General features: G+C 46.4%; 1 protein-coding gene across 2 annotated transcripts in view; it reads left to right on the plus strand.

The window, feature by feature from the left end:
• The first annotated feature begins 6,475 nt into the window (after window positions 1-6,475).
• Window positions 6,476-19,348, plus strand: part of CORO6 (coronin 6) — a 216,210-nt gene continuing 203,337 nt past the window's right edge. For both annotated transcript variants that reach the window (XM_073565436.1, XM_073565437.1), the window contains exon 1: window positions 6,476-6,553. In XM_073565436.1, coding sequence (XP_073421537.1) covers window positions 6,498-6,553 — 56 coding nt within the window. In that variant the 5' untranslated portion in view covers window positions 6,476-6,497. The remainder of the gene's footprint in view (window positions 6,554-19,348) is intronic.

Raw genomic sequence — 19,348 nt, forward strand, 5'->3', positions numbered from 1 at the left:
ACTAACGCCCAGACAGGCCCGTTGGTCACTTTTTTTTTCCCGTTTTCAGTTTACGATTACATTTCGTCCAGGGTCTAAGAATGTCATGGCTGACGCCTTATCACGCAGTTTTCAGCCGGTGTCGCCCCCTGAGCCACCGTCCTCCATTCTTCACCCTGGGGTTGTGATAGCAGAGGTCTCATCTGAATTGGAACGGGAGATTCAGGGGGCCCAGTCGCAGGCCTCGGCGGCCAAGCCGGAGGGGAAGTTGTTTGTCCCAGAGCAACTTCGCCTGAAACTCTTGCAGGAGTTCCATGAATCCAAGCTGAGTGCTCACCCTGGTATTTCAGCCACACGTCTGGCGGTGGCTAGGATCTTTTGGTGGCCTACCCTTGGTTCGGACATAAAAAAATTCATTGCTGGTTGTGGGGTCTACGCTCGTTCTAAAAGCTCTCATAGCCGGCCGGCAGGGGAGCTGATACCCTTGGCAGTGCCCGAAAGGCCATGGACTCATTTATCCATGGATTTTGTTACCAATCTCCCTCCATCTAAGGGTAATACAGTGGTATGGGTAGTGGTGGACAGGTTTTCTAAGCAGGCTCATTTCGTACCCCTGTCCGCACTACCGTCAGCTGAGACGTTGTCCAGGTTGTTTGTGCAGCATGTGATCCGGTTGCATGGGGTACCCCTGAATGTGGTGTCTGATCGTGGTGTGCAGTTTGTGGCTAAGTTTTGGCGTGCTTTCTGCAAAAAATTAGGTATGTCTCTGTCCTTTTCGTCTGCATACCATCCTGAGAGCAATGGGCAGACGGAGCGCACTAACCAGTCCCTGGAACAGATCCTCAGGTGTCTAACCTCTGCTAGACAGAATGACTGGTGCGATGCACTGCCGTTGGCTGAATTTGCCTTCAATAGTCGGGTGAGTCAATCCACTGGTAGGTCCCCTTTCTTGATTAACTATGGGCTCAGTCTTCATTTTGGTGAGTTTTCTCGTCTGGATTCGGGGTGTCCCGGGGCTGAGGATTCTGTTCAGCGGGTAAAAGATACATGGGCAGAAGTCCAGCGGCGTATATCTAGGTCTCAAGGCAGGTATAAGTTTTTCGCGGACAGGAAACGAACACCTGGTCCCATGTTTCGGGTGGGAGAGAAAGTTTGGCTCTCCACGCGAAACATTAAGTTAAAGATTCCGTCAGCCAAGTTGGGACCCAAATTCATTGGCCCGTACAAGATTGTGGAAAAAATCAATCCAGTGGCGTATAGGCTGTGCCTTCCACCCTCTTTCAAGATGCCTAACGTCTTCCACAAATCTCTACTGAAACCTTTTGAAGCAGTACGGGGAGACTCCGAGTCTGCTGCTCCTCCGGTTTTGGTCGAGGGGCAGGTGGAGTACGAGGTTGGTCATATCGTAGATTCCAGGTTGGTACGGCGGTCGGTACAGTACCTGATTCATTGGAAGGGGTATGGACCGGAGGACAGGTCCTGGGTACCAGCCCGGTTGATGCATGCTGATCGCCTGGTGCGGGCTTTCCATGCTAAGTACCCGGGCAAGCCTGGGGGTCCAGAGGCCCCCCCATTGAGAGGGGGTACTGTCATGATCTCAGTGCGGGTTTGACTCGCACACGTGGGGTTAATGTTTGGAACCAGTGCTGATGACTGGCATTTCTGGGGTTAAAGGTTGTGATCCCGGTGCAGGCTTACCTGCACACCTGGGGCTATGATTATGGCCTCTCCCTGGTTCTGGGGGAGACTTCTTATAGCCTCAGGACGCTCCCATCCCTGTCAGTTATACTTTCGCCCTTGGCATTGTGTGGTGACCCCTGAGTGTGTTAGTGCTGTGTTCTGGTTACTTGATTCTCTGTGTATGACTCGGTCTGTTCCCTGGATATTGCTTTGGATTCTGCCTGGTACCTTATATGTCTGTTTGGTTTTGATCTCTGCTTGGCCCTGATTATCCGCTCTGTCTCCTCCCTGGTACTGTACTGATATCTTGTGTATGACCTTTGGCTTTGTCTGACCTCCCATCTGTTTATCTCTCCTGTACCTCGCTGGTCTGTACTGTGCATGACTTCTGCTTTGCCATAATCTGAGTTCTCTGGACCCTGACACTATTAGCTTGAAGCACGCTTTGTCACCTCTGCTGCCCTGCTCCCCAGGTAACTCTTAGCACTGCTTCTGTACTCAGGACACGTGCACCGGCTCTATGAGCAAGTGTAGTGCGGTGTCTCTGACACTCATCTGATGAGGATGAAGATATGGCAGCAGTAGCATTGTCAGGACCCAAGTCCTCTTGCGCCTGGCAGTCCTCCTGTAGGCCACTCATCCTAACTGCTACCTCAGTCAGAGCTTCTCTTCCTTTAGTAAGCTGTTGATCATCAAGCAGTATACAATGATTTGGGTCCACATAAACAGCTGCCAGGAAAAAATTATTTTACAATAGCTGTGTCTCCGTTTCATAGAAGCAGAAATGTCATCTGCAATTAAACCTCCTCGTTGGGACAGGCAAAATAGCAAGTTCTTCCACTCCCTTATGAAAATGCCAGGAGTTAAATCCTCAGCTTGTAATTTTTTAGTCACAGTAAATGGGCGATTAAGCAATTGCTTCAATTCAGCCACCTGATTCCATTGACCTTCATTTAGGGTTACAAAGTCCAGAAATAGAAGGCGAGCACCATCACAATAGTCCACACATCCGAACCATCATACCTGTATAAAAGAGACGCAGCCAGCAATACAACTGTTTTACCCTTAGGTGCACATTCATGGAAAATAAGGTAATCCACATAGCAAAAAATAGTAGAAAAGAACGGTACTCACCGGGTAGTGTAGTCAAGGCTTTATTATAAAAGCATATCAGCGGGAGAACGGGTGCAAAAAGGAGATAGCAACGATGATCGTTTTGTGCTGCAAAGGCGCTTCCACAGGTTACATGGTGAGCTGCAGCCGGCCAAGGAGGAAATACCCACAACCAGAAGTCAGGACCCCCCCCCCCACCGGTGCCGCTCACCTGCTGAGCAATCAACAAAACAACAAAAAAATATATATACATAGTTCACATAAGTGAAAACAAAAATATATAATAGTACCATAAATACAAAAGGAAAAAGAGAAAAAAGCCACAAGCCAGAAAGAGGCGAAACAATGATTTTTCACAAAAAAAAATTTCATTTCTCAAAAAAACCCAGACATCAATCCTCTCATTGAGTCCCGTACGCTCTAAAGCACAGGTTTGCATAATCCACCTGGCCTCTCGTTTCAGTAAATTCCTATTCAGATCACCTCCCCGTGAGGGTAGAGTAACCCTTTCTATGCCAGCAAATGATAATGCGTCGGGATTGCCACCGTGTGCTTCTCTCATATGGTTAATAAGTCTAGGGACCCCTTTGCCAGTCAAAATAGAATTGAAGTTCTCCCTAAACCTAACAAAGAGGACGTATAGTTTTCCCTATATAAAAAAACTTGCAAGGACAAAATAAAACATAACCAACATGAGTGGTTTTGCATGAAATAAAATCAGTGACATAATGAGTTATTGCACCTATACGTAAACAACGGTCAAGAATGTGATGAGAGCAAAAAGGACACTGCCCACATCGATAATTACCTTTCAGGGGCATCAAATTGAGTCAATTACTATGTGGGTCTTCCATACGATTATGTACAAGAATATCCTTTAAACTGACACTTTTCCTACAAGCAAAAAGGGGTCCTCTCTCCACCACTTCTGATAAATCAGTATCGTGACTTAAATGTGCCAATTTTTACGAATTGCAGACCTGACTGACCCGTCCATAGGACCAAAATCAAACGAAAAAGCAAACCTCTTTTCATCCTTCTTGCAATTAACCCTTTTATTCGCCTCACCACTTGAGTTCTGATTAAACCTGGTATGTGTTTTTTTTAGCAGGTTTTCAGGGTAACCTCTCTTCAAAAGTCTGTTATATAATTCTCGCGATTGGTCAACAAAGCCTTTCTGGGTATTATTTATACGTTTTAGTCTAAGAAACTGACTATACGGTAAAGAATTTTTCATGTAAAAAGGGTGATAACTGTCATAGTGAAGCATGGCATCAGTGGATGATGGTTTACGAAAAACTGAAGTAAAGAGAGAACCCTCTCTAACCTCTAAAAAAAAAAAAGTCCAAAAATTCAATTGAGCCCCCAAATTTGGAAGTAAATGATATATTCATGTCACCTAAATTGCTAAGATACTCCACAAAATGTCCCACCGTCCCACACAATGAATACATCGTCCACATATCTAATATACATCTTTGTGACGAGCGTCAGCTTACGCGGAGTCGTTTTCCTTTTAAATGAGTGGACCCTCTGGGCTGTGGCACCCACCAACCTAGGGCGAGCTGACCTAGTGAGAATCCACCCCCTATACAGGGAGTGTCAGGGGCAAGACCAAGGGGGTGAGCCACCACAGCAGCTGGACCAGACGGCTGGCTCAAGGAAACAAGACAATGCGAGACTAGACGTTAGTTCAAGGAAACTTCATTAAGGAACACTTCTAGGTACAACAGGTGCAAAACGTGAACACACAAAGTACATAAAGCAAGATGCGTGCAAGGGCACGCCGAGGTCCAAGGCATGAGGAACACTTCAGGGTATAACAGATGCAAAACGTGAACACACAGAGTACATAGAGCAAGGTGCGTGCAAGAGCACGCCGAGGTCCAAAGCATGGTACGTGCAGATGGTAGACAGAGGCACGAGGACATCGGACTCCGGACAGCAGGCAACGATCAACCGGGACATCAGGTTCTGCAGCTCTGAAGGTGATCGGCAGGTTCCAGACATCTGGTAAGCAAACCAGGGTTCCATGCAAGGAGACAAGACAAAGTTAGAAACAGGATGCGTGTCAGCAAACACGCCCGGGTCAGGGTCACAGGACGGAGGCCTGTGCATGCCAAGGTACATGCCAGAGACAGGTACAGGGACGGTGGCCTGCGCGTGCGAAGAGACACGCCAGGGAGAGATACAGGACGGAGACCTGCGCGTGCAGAGGACAGGCCAGGGACCAAGATAGGGTACGGTGGCATCGGAATCCGGGGTGCTGGCTTCGACCGACAGGGTCCAGGAATCAGACTGCGGAAATCAGCTCCGGACACCAGGCCGCAGTCATCTAGGTCCGGACCTCTGGCAGCAGTCGGCAGGTTACGGAATCCGGCAGGCAAGACAGGGTTCAGAGCAGAGCAAAGTAAGCAAAAGACTTTGTGAAATTGTAGCACAAAAAGGCACAGTGCGAAAACCAGCGTGCGTGCAAGGGAGCACGGAAACCACGGCTGGGGCACCGGCAGGCGGTACAGACGGTGGCATAAGCAGGTGGGCACGACTTAGAGGCGGCACAGCTGCGGCTCACACAGCCGGTAACCACTATAGCACTGGACGGCGGGCACGGCTGAGGCACACAGGCGAGCACGACTAGAGGTGGCACGGCTGAGGCACAACAGGCAGACACAGGGCGACCAGGCAAGTGCACAAGGGCACGGAGCCACAAGGCAGGGCTAGGCAAAGGTACAGGACAGAGACGCGCGCAAAACAGCACGGAAAAGCCTAGTAGGAAAAGTGCAAGGGCGCACGAAACATTAGAGACAAGGCATAGGGTAAGAGGCAGAGTCCTGTGCATGCAGAGGGCATGCCAGGGGCAAAGTACAAGATGAGGCCTGCGCGTGTGGAGAGACACGCCAGGGACAGGGACAGAGTCTAGCAGCGGAGCGTAGGCCGAAGCCCAGAGCCGGGCCAAGGGAGAGCCTTGGGACTAGACAGAGTACAGAGCGGAGGCCTGCACGTGTAGAGAGGCACGCCAGGGACAGGGTACAGAACGGAGGCCTGCATGTGTAGAGAGACACGTCAGGGACAGGGTACAGAACAGTGACCTGTACGTGTAGAGAGACACGTCAGGGACAGGGTACAGAGCAGAGGCATGCACGTGTAGAGAGACACGTCAGGGACAGGGTACAGAGCGGAGGCCTGCACGTGTAGAGAGACATGTCAGGGACAGGGTACAGAGCGGTGGCCTGCACGTGTAGAAAGACACGTCAGGGACAGGGTACAGAACATAGCATAACAAGGAAGCATAACGAGGACAAACAAAGCACGAAGGACAACATGAGACAAGAGACGGAATACGAGCACGGTGCGTGTGCAGAGACGCACGACAGAGCAAAGTGCAAGGGCACAGAATAGAGGGAGCAACCCAGCAGACCAAGCAGCCATGCAGGGGAGCAACACAATACTCAGGCCCTGAGCATAGGAAGGGGCGGTCTGATATAGGGCATAGCACCTCCACTTCCGGGTCAGGACCAGAGAAGAACTTCCAGTTCAGATCCTCCAGGATCACAGGGTGCAGTCACATGATCAGGATTCAAGACATGCAGGGATGATTGCAGAACCAATGCTGAAACCTAGGCAGGTCACATGATCAGAATTCAAGACATGCAGAGATGAATGCAGAACCAGCCTCTGCTGGAACATAGGAAGGACACATGATCAGGGGTTCTAGACATGACGAGATGATCACAGAAGGCAGAGCAGAAACGCAGGCATCCTGCAGCTCAGCAGACATGAGGTGAGTGTGCACACTGCTCTAGGGAACATGCAAGATAGCAGACACGAGATGCGCGTGCACACCGCTCCAGGGGTTCTTGAGGCAAAACAGATAAGGCAGACATGACAGACATGGCGGACATGACAATCTTGATGTGTTTCAAAAAGACGTTGGAAAGTGAATAGATATGCCTGTTTTCAAAAACAGCCAAAAAAAGATTGGCGAAAGTGCACGCCACCGGAGTCCTCATCGCGGTCCTGACCTGTTGTAGGTGCCAAGTATTCTGAAATTTAAATGCATTGTGTCTCAAAACAAAACGGATCCCCTCACATACAAAGTCAATGAATGCAGCGTCTTTGTCCGTTGTGGCTAAAATTTCCCTTATCACATCTACCCCTAGATCCTGGGGAATCTTAGTATAGAGACTTTCCACATCAATGGACACGAGAAAAACCAGCCTGCCATTCAAAATCATTGACAACTTTCAAAACATCTTTAGTGTCCTTTATATATGAGGGGATGTTGCCAAGAAGAGGACGAAGCAGCCAATCCATATACTGGGAGAGAGGTTCAGTGAGAGACCCTATCCCGGACACAATGGGTCGGCCGGGAGGGCAGGACATAGACTTATGTATTTTAGGAATACAGTACCAATAGGGTTTTTGGGGAACTCCGGTAGCAAACATTGTGCTAATTTCTTGGGGATGACCCCTAATTCGACATATCTCCTGAGAAAAGAATGAAGATCATTTTTAAATTTTCCTGTGGGATCATTTTTAAGCTTCATGAAAGTATTAACAGCAGAAAGTTATCTGGTGGCTTCATTCAAATAAAGTGACCTTGGTAACAGCACCGTGTTGCCACCTTTATCTGCGGTTCTTACCACAACATCAGACCACTTGGTGATCTCTGACAAAGCTCGCTTTTCCTCAGGAGATAAATTAGAGGGAGCCCTCTTGTAAACCAAAGCCTCCACATCCTTCAATACCTGCGTTTCAAACAAATCAATCACATTGCCTGGAGAAATCGGAGGCATAAATGTGAATTTTACACCCTGCGTAAACGATTTAACAGATTCAAAAACCCCTGCATCATTGTTTTCTGCGGAAGTATTTACGTCACATAAACTGTTTAATAAATCTGCATCTTCCCTGATGGTTGCAAATGCACTGGAGTCCACAAGAAAACCCAATGGACCCACAGTGCATGGGGGGTTAACCACATCAGGTGCGGTGAGGTCAGATTTTATCAAAAAAATTTGTGCAGATGTATTTTTCTGACTGCCTTAAAAAGGTCGATCTTAAAGTCCATAAAATCAAAGTCCCTGGGAAGGCAAAAATTCAAGCCTTTGGATAATAAAGAACGGTAAGCCGGTGATAAACGATGGTCGGTTAAATTGGTCGCTATATCATCTGGAAGGGTTACTGTATCTCCTTCCTGTTCCAAGTCACCATTTTTCTCTTGTACTGGGGCGTGATGCCTCCTCCTCTTGCCCCCTCGTCTCGTTCTCCGCCTAAAGGGACCTGTATTGCGGAAGTGTGTGCAGTATCAGATTCACAAACCGATGTATCATCTATCAAATTGGTCATCACTGAGTTGTCGTCACAGTAACTAGAATCAGAATCAGTAGTTAGATATTCCCTCTGATTTTTTTGATATTTCCTGGGGCGCCTATTCCCCCTAAAGCGCAGCCGGCCAATCTTATCGCTGCCACGATTCGCTTTATTCCAAGTGAAGATATGTCCTGATTTAAGGTCAGCTTTATCTCTGACAAATTTATCTCTTTTTTTCATGCTGGATCCGGGCCCGGACAAAGTAGGCACTGAGCAGAATCCTGACCCTTGTCACCAGACATTAACCACCAACGGTGGAGGTGATCCTGATGAGACTCAGACAGCAGAGGCGCACGTGGACTGTACTGTGGTGTCAGGGCAGGAAGAGGAGGAGGGTCACACTCAGGATGAGGAGTGTGAGAACAGAGAAGATGAGGATGAGGTTGTAGATCCCACTTGTTGTGAACCCAGAGGCACACAGAGGGGGTGATGGAGGAGAAAGACGAGGATGTTACGTTGTGGCTTCCCACACACACTAAGTGATGCAACATGACAAGAACTGCATCCTCAGCCCCAACTCTGGCTGTGGCCAGCACTGGTTGCTAGTCTGCAGTTCACAGAGAAAGCAAAGGGTTGCCTAGCCTGGGCCTTTGTTGAGCCCACAAAGAAGATCCAACACACGTTAATTGTCAAATTTGCAAAAAAAAGGCAAAAAATTGCAATAATTTGAAAATTACGTGCATGATGCCTTTGTGTGGGAATCTCACTGCACTAAAATGTGGACTAGTGGACCTCGCCAGCCACTGTCCGTCTGAATTTCCCCATGGTGGGACGATTAAAGGATTATCTTATCAACCCCATCTGTTGCTTCTTTCTCCTCCGTCACCATGCCAAGTCTTATCCCACTGGTCTCCGGCCGCAGAAACTCCACTTGTTTACCCCCTACAGTTGGGGTAAATGAGAGCCTGTCAGCTGTTACGGAAGTGGACATGACTGCTGCTTTTGTGTCACCTAGCACAATAGATTTTTCTCAATCCACCGTAAGATCTCTGCCTGGAGCTCACTCATAGTCCAGCAGTTTGTCCTGTTCTTCGTACTCCACCCTTTCTCAGCACAACAGCCAGCCCTCGATCCTGCAGTTGTGGTCACGTAACAGAATGTTTGCTTCTACACATGCCAAGGCTGAGAGCTTTAACTCCAATCTGTTGGCCATGGAAATGCTGCCTTTCCGCCTGGTGGATACAGATGGTTTAAGTAAGTTGACGGCTGTCGCAGTTCCCCATTACCAGTTGCCCAGTCGCCATTGCTTCTCTTAGAAAGCTGTGCCTGTGCTACTCCAGCATGTCACTGACATCACCCATTCCCTTAAAAAATCTATCTTTGCCAAGGCTCATTTCACCACTGACATGTGGACGAGCAAACATGGGTAGGGGCTTTACATCTCACTGATAAGGTACTAGGTGAATCTGGCTGTGGGGAGCAGGCAGGCAAGGGGCTGCTCCATGGGTAATCGAATCTCCAAGGCTTGTGGGCCAAACTTTTTTATCTAACACTTTCTCCACTGATTCTGGTTCCTCTACCTCCTCTAGTGCCTCCACCTGTGCCCTCATCCTCTTAATACGACACGCGTTCCAACAGTGCAGATAGAATCCCTCCCACCTCCGTACTGCTCAGCCAAGGCTCACCGCGATCAGGCAGTGTTCAAAATTAATATGTCTTGGAGATCAATCACACATCTCAAGAGTTCAAGAGTTGTGGACAGCTATCCAGGCCGAGTTTGAGCAATGGCTGTCTCCACTGAACCTGGAGCCAGGGAAGGCTGTGTGCGATAACGGTGCAAACCTGGTGGAGGGCGTACGCCGGGGAAACGTCACGTGCCTTGCATGGCTCACGTCCTCAACCTGGTGGTACAATAATTTCTATGCCAATATCCTGGCCTGGATGCGCTGCTGCAGAAAGCACGGTTGCTGTGTGCTCACGTCTGACGATCGCACCCCACAAGTCATCGACTTGCATCACTACAGAGGTCTTTCAGCCTACTGGATAACTGTTTGATATGCGATGTTCTGACAGGGTGAAATTCCACTCTGCACATGTTGCAGTGACTGCCAGCAGTGAAGAGCCCTGGTGCAGAATGTCCTTTTGCATAGCCTGGGCCAACGTAGTCCAGACCTGATGCAAATCACGCTTGCAGAGTGGACACAGATGAAGGACCTCTGCACCCTTCTGCACAGTTTTTAAATGGTTACTAAGATTGTTAATACTGACAATGCCATCATCAGCATCACTATTCCGGTCATCTACATGCTGCAGTACACTTTGAATAGTCTGCGCGAGGAGGTGGTGGTCCCAGAGGAAGAGGTGGAAGCAGAGGAGGATGCGGAAAGGCTAACAATATCTCAAATTTCCGGACAGTCGATGCACATGCGGGTGCCATGGGAGGGTGGCTTACAGCGATCGAGACGGACTCATGGTACCAGACAAACTGTTAGTGAAGTTGCAAGAGTCAAGGAACAAATGGAGGACAAGGTGATGGACACACAACAGTCAGGAGATGAAGAGAATATTGATCCCCTCTCTGTTGTCCGTGGTTGACGGGAGGGGACTGAGGAAGCAACCTTGAGTGTTACCCTGACACCAACACACCATGGACTTTGACGTCATGGAAGCACCCGACTTGAGCGTCTTATTGCTGCACTATCTTTAGCATGCTGCCTGGTTTCTTAGGGTTAGATTGTTAATTATAGTGTTGCCTACTGGGTTGCAACAATGTTAGATCCATGGTACAAGAGTATATTTAGCCAGATGCTTTCCCCCCTGGAAAGGGATGTGCGCATGCTGTAGTATCGAAACATGCTTGTAGACAATCTTAAGAGTGGTTTTCCCCAAAACACCAGTGAAGCACATAGTGTGCATCCCAGTTCTAGACACCCAACCACAAGAACATCAAAAACATCATCAGCAGCAGTGTAAGTGGCATAAGCCATTTCTGTGAGTCGTTTTACACATTTTTTAGACCAGCCCATGCACCAGCAGAACAGAGTACAAGTCTGACACATTGTGAACGACTTAAGAGGATGGTGCAGGAGTATCTGGAGCTCAATATCAACGCCATCAGGGGGAGTTTGGACCCTTTTGCATCTTGATCTTCAAATATAGAAGAGTGGCCTGAGCTTGCCTGTCATCCCTTGGAGGTTTTGTCATGCCCGGCAGCCAGCGTTCTCTAAGAATGTGTCTTCAGCGCTGCTGGTGGTGTCCTGATGGATAAGCACATCCGGCTGTCCCCTGAAAGTGTAGACTGCCTAATTTTCATCAAATTGAGCAAGACATTGACTTTTGCACCCCAGTCGCAGACTGGGCAGACTAGACGATGGTGTTATTTTTAGTGTCGTGCATTGATTGCAGTCTGTGCCATCTTTGTGGCGTCTTCTGTTGCTACTGCTGCTGATGTTACAAACAATTTCTTGAAATGTGGAGACTACAAGTTGGCTTTCCATCTGGTGGGTTACCTGTAGTAGACGGTGTGTCAGAGGCCTATTATAATATTTCTACTCTGTGGAAATTGATGGCACTTTAGTGGTGTGTGACAATTATTTTTTGAAATGTGAAGACTCCAAGTTGGGTCTCCATCTCGTGGGTTGCCTGTGTAAGTAGATCTACCAGACAGGCAGGCCTGCACTTACGCTCAGTCAACTACCTATGTTACTGTCCTTACATCTTTCTACCAATATTACTGTATGAAACTGATGTTTGTGCCATATGAGTGTGGCTGGAATTTAAAAAAAAAATTGGAGCTATTGCATGAGGTAGTAGGTCTCCCAGCTGAGAAGGCTTACACCGCTCCCTTAAACACCAGGTCCTCATTGAAACTTCACTTCCAAGCTGTAAATGCTAGGTCAGACCCTGATACCTCAAGCATAGTCCATGTTGACTACTGCTGTGCCATTTGCAAATTTCTACTGTGGGTCAATTGATGTCTCTTTTCATGGTCTCTGCCCCTAATTTTAGCTGCTCGGGAGCTTTTTGTCACCCCTTAAGGTGTTATGTATATTTTTGGTTTGGCCTTCCATTAAATCTAATGGGTTCGGGTACGTTCGTCGAACCGTTTGACGTACATGTTAGGCGAACGTTTAACCATTCGGTGAATTGAACCGAACCGAACCTTGAAAGGTTCGCTCATCTCTAGTTGGGAACACAAGAGGAAATTCCTAGAATATTTTCTCAACAACAAAACCATTTTATATCATATACTGAATACACCACATTGAGTTAACAAGTGGTTTTGATATTTTTAAATGCAGGTCTAAGTCCTGCTTTTGATTTGCACATTACAATGCAAACTACTGACTGATTAATATAAGGACATATGAAGATGACTCCATTCTTTTATAGACCTGCATGTGTCTGTACGCATGTTGTAAAAAAATAATAGCAGCACATAAGTGCACCCATCGCCAAAGGAGGAGGCACTGGCTGTAATAAATAATTCCATTGCAAAAGTAAGCATGCTGTACACTGTAATTTCCACCAGGGAGCAGTATAAACCTAAAGATGTTGCCTTTGTCCTATGTAATGTTTTTTGTATGTTTAAATATAAATGTATTATTGACAAATGTGTCTATTTTTGGGATTGAATATACAACCCCAATACCAAAAAGTTGTGAGACTGTGTAACATGTAAAGAATGCAATTTTATGGAAATGTCTTACAGCCATATTTTATTCTCAACAGAAATAGAAGAGAAATCAGAGGGTTAACGCATGGATGAACATACCGCCTGTGCAGCTGCACTGGGTCCCAGAGGTTCCAGGGGGCCCCTGCAGGGCAGCTAATAATGAGGGCAATCTGGCCTGTTTCTCTGGGCCCGAGGCTCTGGGGGCCCCTGGCCAGATTGCCCTCATGTGCGGCGGGCAGGGAGCGATCCCAGCAGCTCCGCTGCCTACAAGAGAAAATAGCAGTGGAGCGGAGCTGCTGGGATCCGTCCTGCTTCCTGCCCGGCGCCTGCACTTCCTGTCTCTGACACAGACAGCAGCGCCGCTGGATGACGTCATCATTGTGCGCCCAGCTGTGCCAGAGAGAGGAAGCAGCCTGAGGCGGTGATGCTGCGGCTGCTGCAGGAGAGCGTAAGGACAGGTGAGAGGTGCTGTGTGTGTGTATTTTTTTTTGTATGTACTTGTGTCTGTGTGTAGAGATGAGTGGTGGTGTGTGTGTGTGGGCGAGCATGCGTAGAGTGGCGGGGGAACATGCAGAGAGGTGAATGGTGCTGTGTGTCTGTGTGTGTAGGTGGAGAAGGTAATGATGGAGGTGGTGGAAAAGGCAATGATGGCGGTGAGGGAGAAGGCAATCATGGAGATGGGGAGAAGGGAATGATGGTGGTAGTGGAAAAGACAATGATGGGAGTGGTGGGGAAGGAGGCAATGTTGGGGGTGGTAGAGGAGAAGGCAATGATGGGGTAATGGGGAGAAGGCAATAATGGGGGTGATGGAGAAGGCAATGATGGGGTGATGGAGAAGGCAATGATGGAGTGATGGAGAAGACAGTGATGGGGTGATGAGAAGGCAATAATGGGGTAATGGGGAGAAGGCAATAATGGGGGTGATGGAGAAGGCAGTGATGGAGAAGGCAATGATGGGTGTGATGAGGAGAAGGCAATGATGGAGTGATGGAGAAGGCAGTGATGGGGGTGATGGGGAGAAGGCAATGATGGGGATGGTGGTGGAGGAGGAAACGATAGGGTTGAATGGGCAATGATGGGGATATGGGGGAGGAGGAAATAATGGAGGTGGTGGAAAAGGCAATGATGGAGATGGGGAGAAGGGATTAGTGGTAGTGTAAAAGACAATGTTCGGAGTGGTGGTGAAGGAGGCAATGTTGGGGGTGGTGGAGGAGAAGGCAATGATGGAGGTGGTGAAAAGGGCAATGATGGGGGTGATGGAGAGGGCAATGATGGGGTGGTAGGGGAGAAGGCAGTGATGGAGGTGGTGGAAAGGGCAATGATGGGGTGGTGAGGAAAAAGCAATGATGTGGAGGTGGTGGGGGAGAATGCCATGATGGTGGTGAAAAGGGCAATAATGGGTGGTGGGGGAGGAAATGATGGAGGTGGTGGAATGGGCAATGATAGGAGTGGTGGGGGAAGAGACAATGATGGGGGGTGGTGGGGTAGGAGGAAATGATGTAGGTGGTGGAATGAGCAATGATGGGGTGGCAGGGGAGAAAGCAATGATAGTGGTGGGGAAGAGGGCAATGATGGGGTGGGGGAGAGGACAATAATGGGATGCGGGGGGGAACAATGAGGGGTGTGGGGGATTGGGATGGGAGGATGGGGGACTTATAATGGACTTAGGAACAGGGGGAGGTGGAGGAAGACATTATTATAACTTATGTCTAACACAGTCCCTTAGTATATAGTGTACTTACTTATTATGTATAACACAGTGCCTTAGTATATAGTGTAGTGTAGTTACATAGTTTCCTCTTATATTATGTATAACACCGTCCCTTATTATGTACCATCCTCTCTAGTTATATATGATGCCGTCCCTTATTATATAGCTTCGTCTGCTGTTATGTACAGTGCTGTCTCTTACATAGTGTATTCTTGACTTTTTTTTGTTATTCACAGCGCCCTCTTTTATTACATAGTCCCCTCTCTTTTTAGAAATAAAATGACTGCTGATGGAGCAGCCGGTGACCAGAGTACCAGTCCATCAGCTCTCCCATGCTCCATCAGCCATCATTGCATTATACAGCATAAGACAGGACGGTATGTAATAAAAAACAGGGCTCTATATAATCCAATATGTAAGGAACGGTGCTGTACATAACAAGAGAGGGCACTGTATAAGGGACAGCAATATACATAATGGAGACTATGTAATATATATACATGTATGTGTGTGTTTATATATACTAGCTGAAGAGCCCGGCGTTACCTGGGCATAGTAACCAACTGTGGTTAGTTGTAACAAATTATAATAATTATATTGCACATAAACACATTTCACATCATATATTCAACACTACTGATTTGCAACACAAATTAACTAAACGATTACCCAAGTATTGATAGTATTTTATGTTCAACTCATTTAAGATTTTTTGTTTTTTCCTTTCGGTGCAAAGATGAACAGATTTTTGGCAGTTCCTACTCTTAAACAGACCACGTAAAGTTGACCATGAGAAAAGCATGGAGATTGCAAATCGATCCCTACTACTTTCAAGGACTGTCCCTGAGCATTGTTAATGGACATTGCAAATAGCAGTTGAACTGGAAACTGGAGGCGTTTAAAATCAAAAAACATATCAGATGGATTGAGTGGAATTCTTGTAATGAAAATGTCCTCTCCTTTGGCACATCCGGTTTCTGAGCTGTGTATCTAACCCTATCCTGTGTGACAATGTCTGCTGAGCTGTGTACCTAATCCTCTCCTGTGTGATACTTTCTGCTGAGGTGTGTATCTAATCCTATCGTGTGTTACTGACTGCTCAGCCGTGTATCTAATCCTATCCTGTGTGATACTGACTGCTGAGCCGTGTATCTAATCCCATTCTGTGTGATACTGTCTGCTGAGCCGTGTATCTAATACTATTCTGTGTGATACTGTGTGCTGAGCTGTGTATCTAATCCTATCCTGTGTGATACTGTCTGCTGAGCCGTGTATCTATTCCTATCCTGTGTGATACTGACTGCTGAGCTGTGTATCTAATCCTATCCTGTGTGATACTGATTGCTGAGCTGTGTATCTAATCCTATCCTGTGTGATACTGACTGCTGAGCCATGTGTCTAATCCTCTCCTGTGTGATACTGACTGCTGATCTGTGTATCTAATCCTATCCTGTGTGATACTGACTGCTGAGCCGTGTATCTAATCCTATCCTGTGTGATACTGACTGCTGAACTGTGTATCTAATCCTATTCTGTGTGATACTGTCTGCTGGGCCGTGTATCTAATCCTATCCTGTGTGATACTGACTGCTGAGCTGTGTATCTAATCCTATCCTGTGTGATACTGACTGCCGAGCTGTGTATCTAATCCTCTCCTGTGTGATACTGACTGCTGAGCTGTGTATCTAATCCTCTCCTGTGTGATACTGACTGCTGAGCTGTGTATCTTTTCCTATCCTGTGTGATACTGGGCTCCCCCTGCAGTCTGTGTCAGAGGGTGGTCTGTGTTGGCACGGTAATAAATTGTGTTAACACCAGCTTTTCAGAAGGACGATAACACCATAGAAATGATAAGAATAATAGGCAAAATTGTTTGGTGAATTGGAACGCACGGGGTTAAAATTTCACCTCACAACATAGCCTATGACGCTCTCGGGGTCCAGACGTGTGACTGTGCAAAATTTTGTGGCTGTAGCTGTGACAGTGCAGATGCCAATCCCGGACATACACACAAACATACATATACACACACACACACACACACACACTGAGCTTTATATATATATATATATATATATATATATATATATATATATATATATATATATATGTAGCTTTGTCGCCATAAAAGTAAGGGTGCCCAGGCACATTTCTTGCACAGGGGCCCCAAGCTGTCAGTGTTCGCCCCTTTTTAACGTTGATATTTTTCCTTTTCATTTGAAAAAATTAATCCATTAAGAAATTGATGACCTCAACACATCTCAAAAAAAAAAATTGTGACAAGGTCATGTTTAGTATTGGCTACCATCCCCTCCTCTTCTTACAACAGTGTGAAAACAAAATGCTAGAGTTTTGGGAGATGAATGTTGTCCCATACTTGTCTTATGTAGGATTCTCGCTGCTCCACAGTCCTGGATCTTCTTTGCTGGATTTTTTGTTTCACAAGGCGCCAAATGTTTTCCACTGGTGTAACGTCTGGACTGCAGGCGGCCAGTTTACCTGAATTCTTCTTCTGAAAAGACTTTCTGTTGTGATGGATGCAGTATGTGGTTGAGCATCGAGTTGATGAAATACAAAAGGCCTTCCCTGAAATAAGCATTGTCTGGATGGGAACATAATTTTGGTCTAAAACCGTTATATAATTCTCAGCATAGATAGTGGCTTTCAAGATGTGTAAGCTGCCCATGCCATAGGCACTAATGCAACCTCCTACTGTGCACTGGTAACAAGCTTGTTGGCCCCTTTCCTCTTGAGTCCAAAAGGATAGCAGCTATGGTTTCCATAAAGAATTTCACATTTTGATATATCTGATTACAGAACAGTTTTTCCAATTTACATCAGTCCTTTTTAAAGAAGCACTCCGATCAAAGTTTTTATCCTCTTAAAGTGGTTGTCCAGTATAAAATGAAAAGTCTGCAATCACTCTTGTGAATTTTCCCACTGTGCAATGTGAGGATTCACTGTTCTCTGCCCCGGGAAAGACGGTCAGGTATGCAATATAAATACTCCCAAGCAGAACCCAGCCTGCCCTAGCAGGATTCGAGAGTCTGCAGTCACACACAATCCCTTTAATACATTTTGGCTGTGCCTGATCGACACTGTCAGTCAGGACTCAGATACAGTACAGGAGACGAGGAGGGAGAAACAAGCACCAGCTTTATTGAAAGACAAAGGATTGTATGCTGAGAAATATGACTAAACAGTTATTGTAATGATCACAGCAATAATAGACACAAAGAGAGATAGCTGAAGCATGTCACACAAGCTACTCTCTAGCCATGGCAATGCAAAGTTCAATACAAACACTATAAACAATATCTACAAACTTCTGTCTTCTAAATTACTACCTGGCTTCAGATAATCGGGCCGCGTCGCTACAGCGTCGTAGCTACAGAACCCTGCTCTACACCCTAACACAATTGAACACTGGTGTGTCGCTCACAGTTTTGTAGCTTAGAAGAAAGTCTGGTTGCTGCTGCTTGGTCCTGATGTAGTGGAGCCGAGCTTGCTGTGTTGACCTCTTCCTTAAGCTTAACTGATCCGTCTTCTTCAAGATACGAGCAAGTATCATTCCCACTTTCATTGTTGAGATATTACTGTTACCACAGCATTATTACCTCACTCAGGTTGCAGGAGCTCAAGGAGAACCTGCCTAGCTGTGCAATGCGACTCTTTCCTTTTGACATGGTCCTGGTGATCGATCCTGCGATAACCGCACACTTTCCCTAGAAGCCGTTAGTTCATTTATCAGTCTCTGTAGGGACACGCTTATAGTCCTGCCTATCTCTCACAGCTATGAGGCTACATCTCTACTTCCTGACCCGACACACTTCCTGCTTCTTGTCCAAAACCAACACACAGCAAGCTGCAGAGAAGAAAGGACTTGTTCCAGTGCACACAAATCAGAGGGGAACTTTGTCTCTTAAAGTCACAGTGTCATTCAGTTGCTAGCAAGGGCTGACCCTCTATAATATTGCAATCATTATATTATACAGCACTGTGTACTTACAATTGCTCATTTTTCTTTTTCTACCCACCTATTTCTTCTCTTTTCGCTGCTGTATGTTGAAACAGGAAGTATTTGATCCCTACATTTTTCATCCCCTCTTCAGCTTCTGACTCAACTGCTCCTCCCCTCTTCCCTGCCAGGGACTTTTGCAATGACTCATACAAGAAAAATTTACTTGCCATTTCTACATATAGCTTAGAAGGATTCAGCTAGTCAGTTTTTAATCAGGTGATGTCATAGACCTAACGGAAAAGAGAATAACTAGGTAGAAAGCAAAATGAGCAATTATAAGTACACAGTGTTGTATAATATGATGACTGCAATATATTAAGATGGTAAAACCTTTGATGGGAGTGCGCCTTTAAATAAGCTTTGACCTAGAGAAGACTGGCAGCATCTCTGGATTGTGTTGACATATGATAGAGCTTCAAAGGTGTTGTCCACTACTCGGGCAATCCATACACAATCACTATGTCCTTATAAGATTATAACAACCATAGTCACCTTCGATTTAATTTTTGCTATGAATTTCTGGAAACATTGTAAAATCGTCTATTATTTGCCGCATTTTTGTAAACATATGGCGAAAAAGCATCAGAATAACACATTTAAGAAGACAAGTTTTGCCTAATTTCAAAAAAGATCATTAACAGTATAATAAATTAATGGCACATCATTAGGATGTGACACTAATTTATAATTGGTGAGTGAATGAAGCTGATTCACTTCTGTAGCCCCATTACAGTCTTTCCCTGCACAGCGGCACGCTAGGCCATTTGGTTGTACAGGGAAAGCTTCACTCAGGAATACAGCAGCCCCAGAGATCAGACCCCACATTGAAAAAGCAATGGCGATCACCAATAAGCAT

The sequence above is a fragment of the Dendrobates tinctorius genome, unplaced genomic scaffold, assembly GCF_039654945.1.
Source record: "Dendrobates tinctorius isolate UK_male_01 unplaced genomic scaffold, ASM3965494v1 ptg000016l, whole genome shotgun sequence".
In the NCBI taxonomy this organism is placed as follows: domain Eukaryota; kingdom Metazoa; phylum Chordata; class Amphibia; order Anura; family Dendrobatidae; genus Dendrobates; species Dendrobates tinctorius.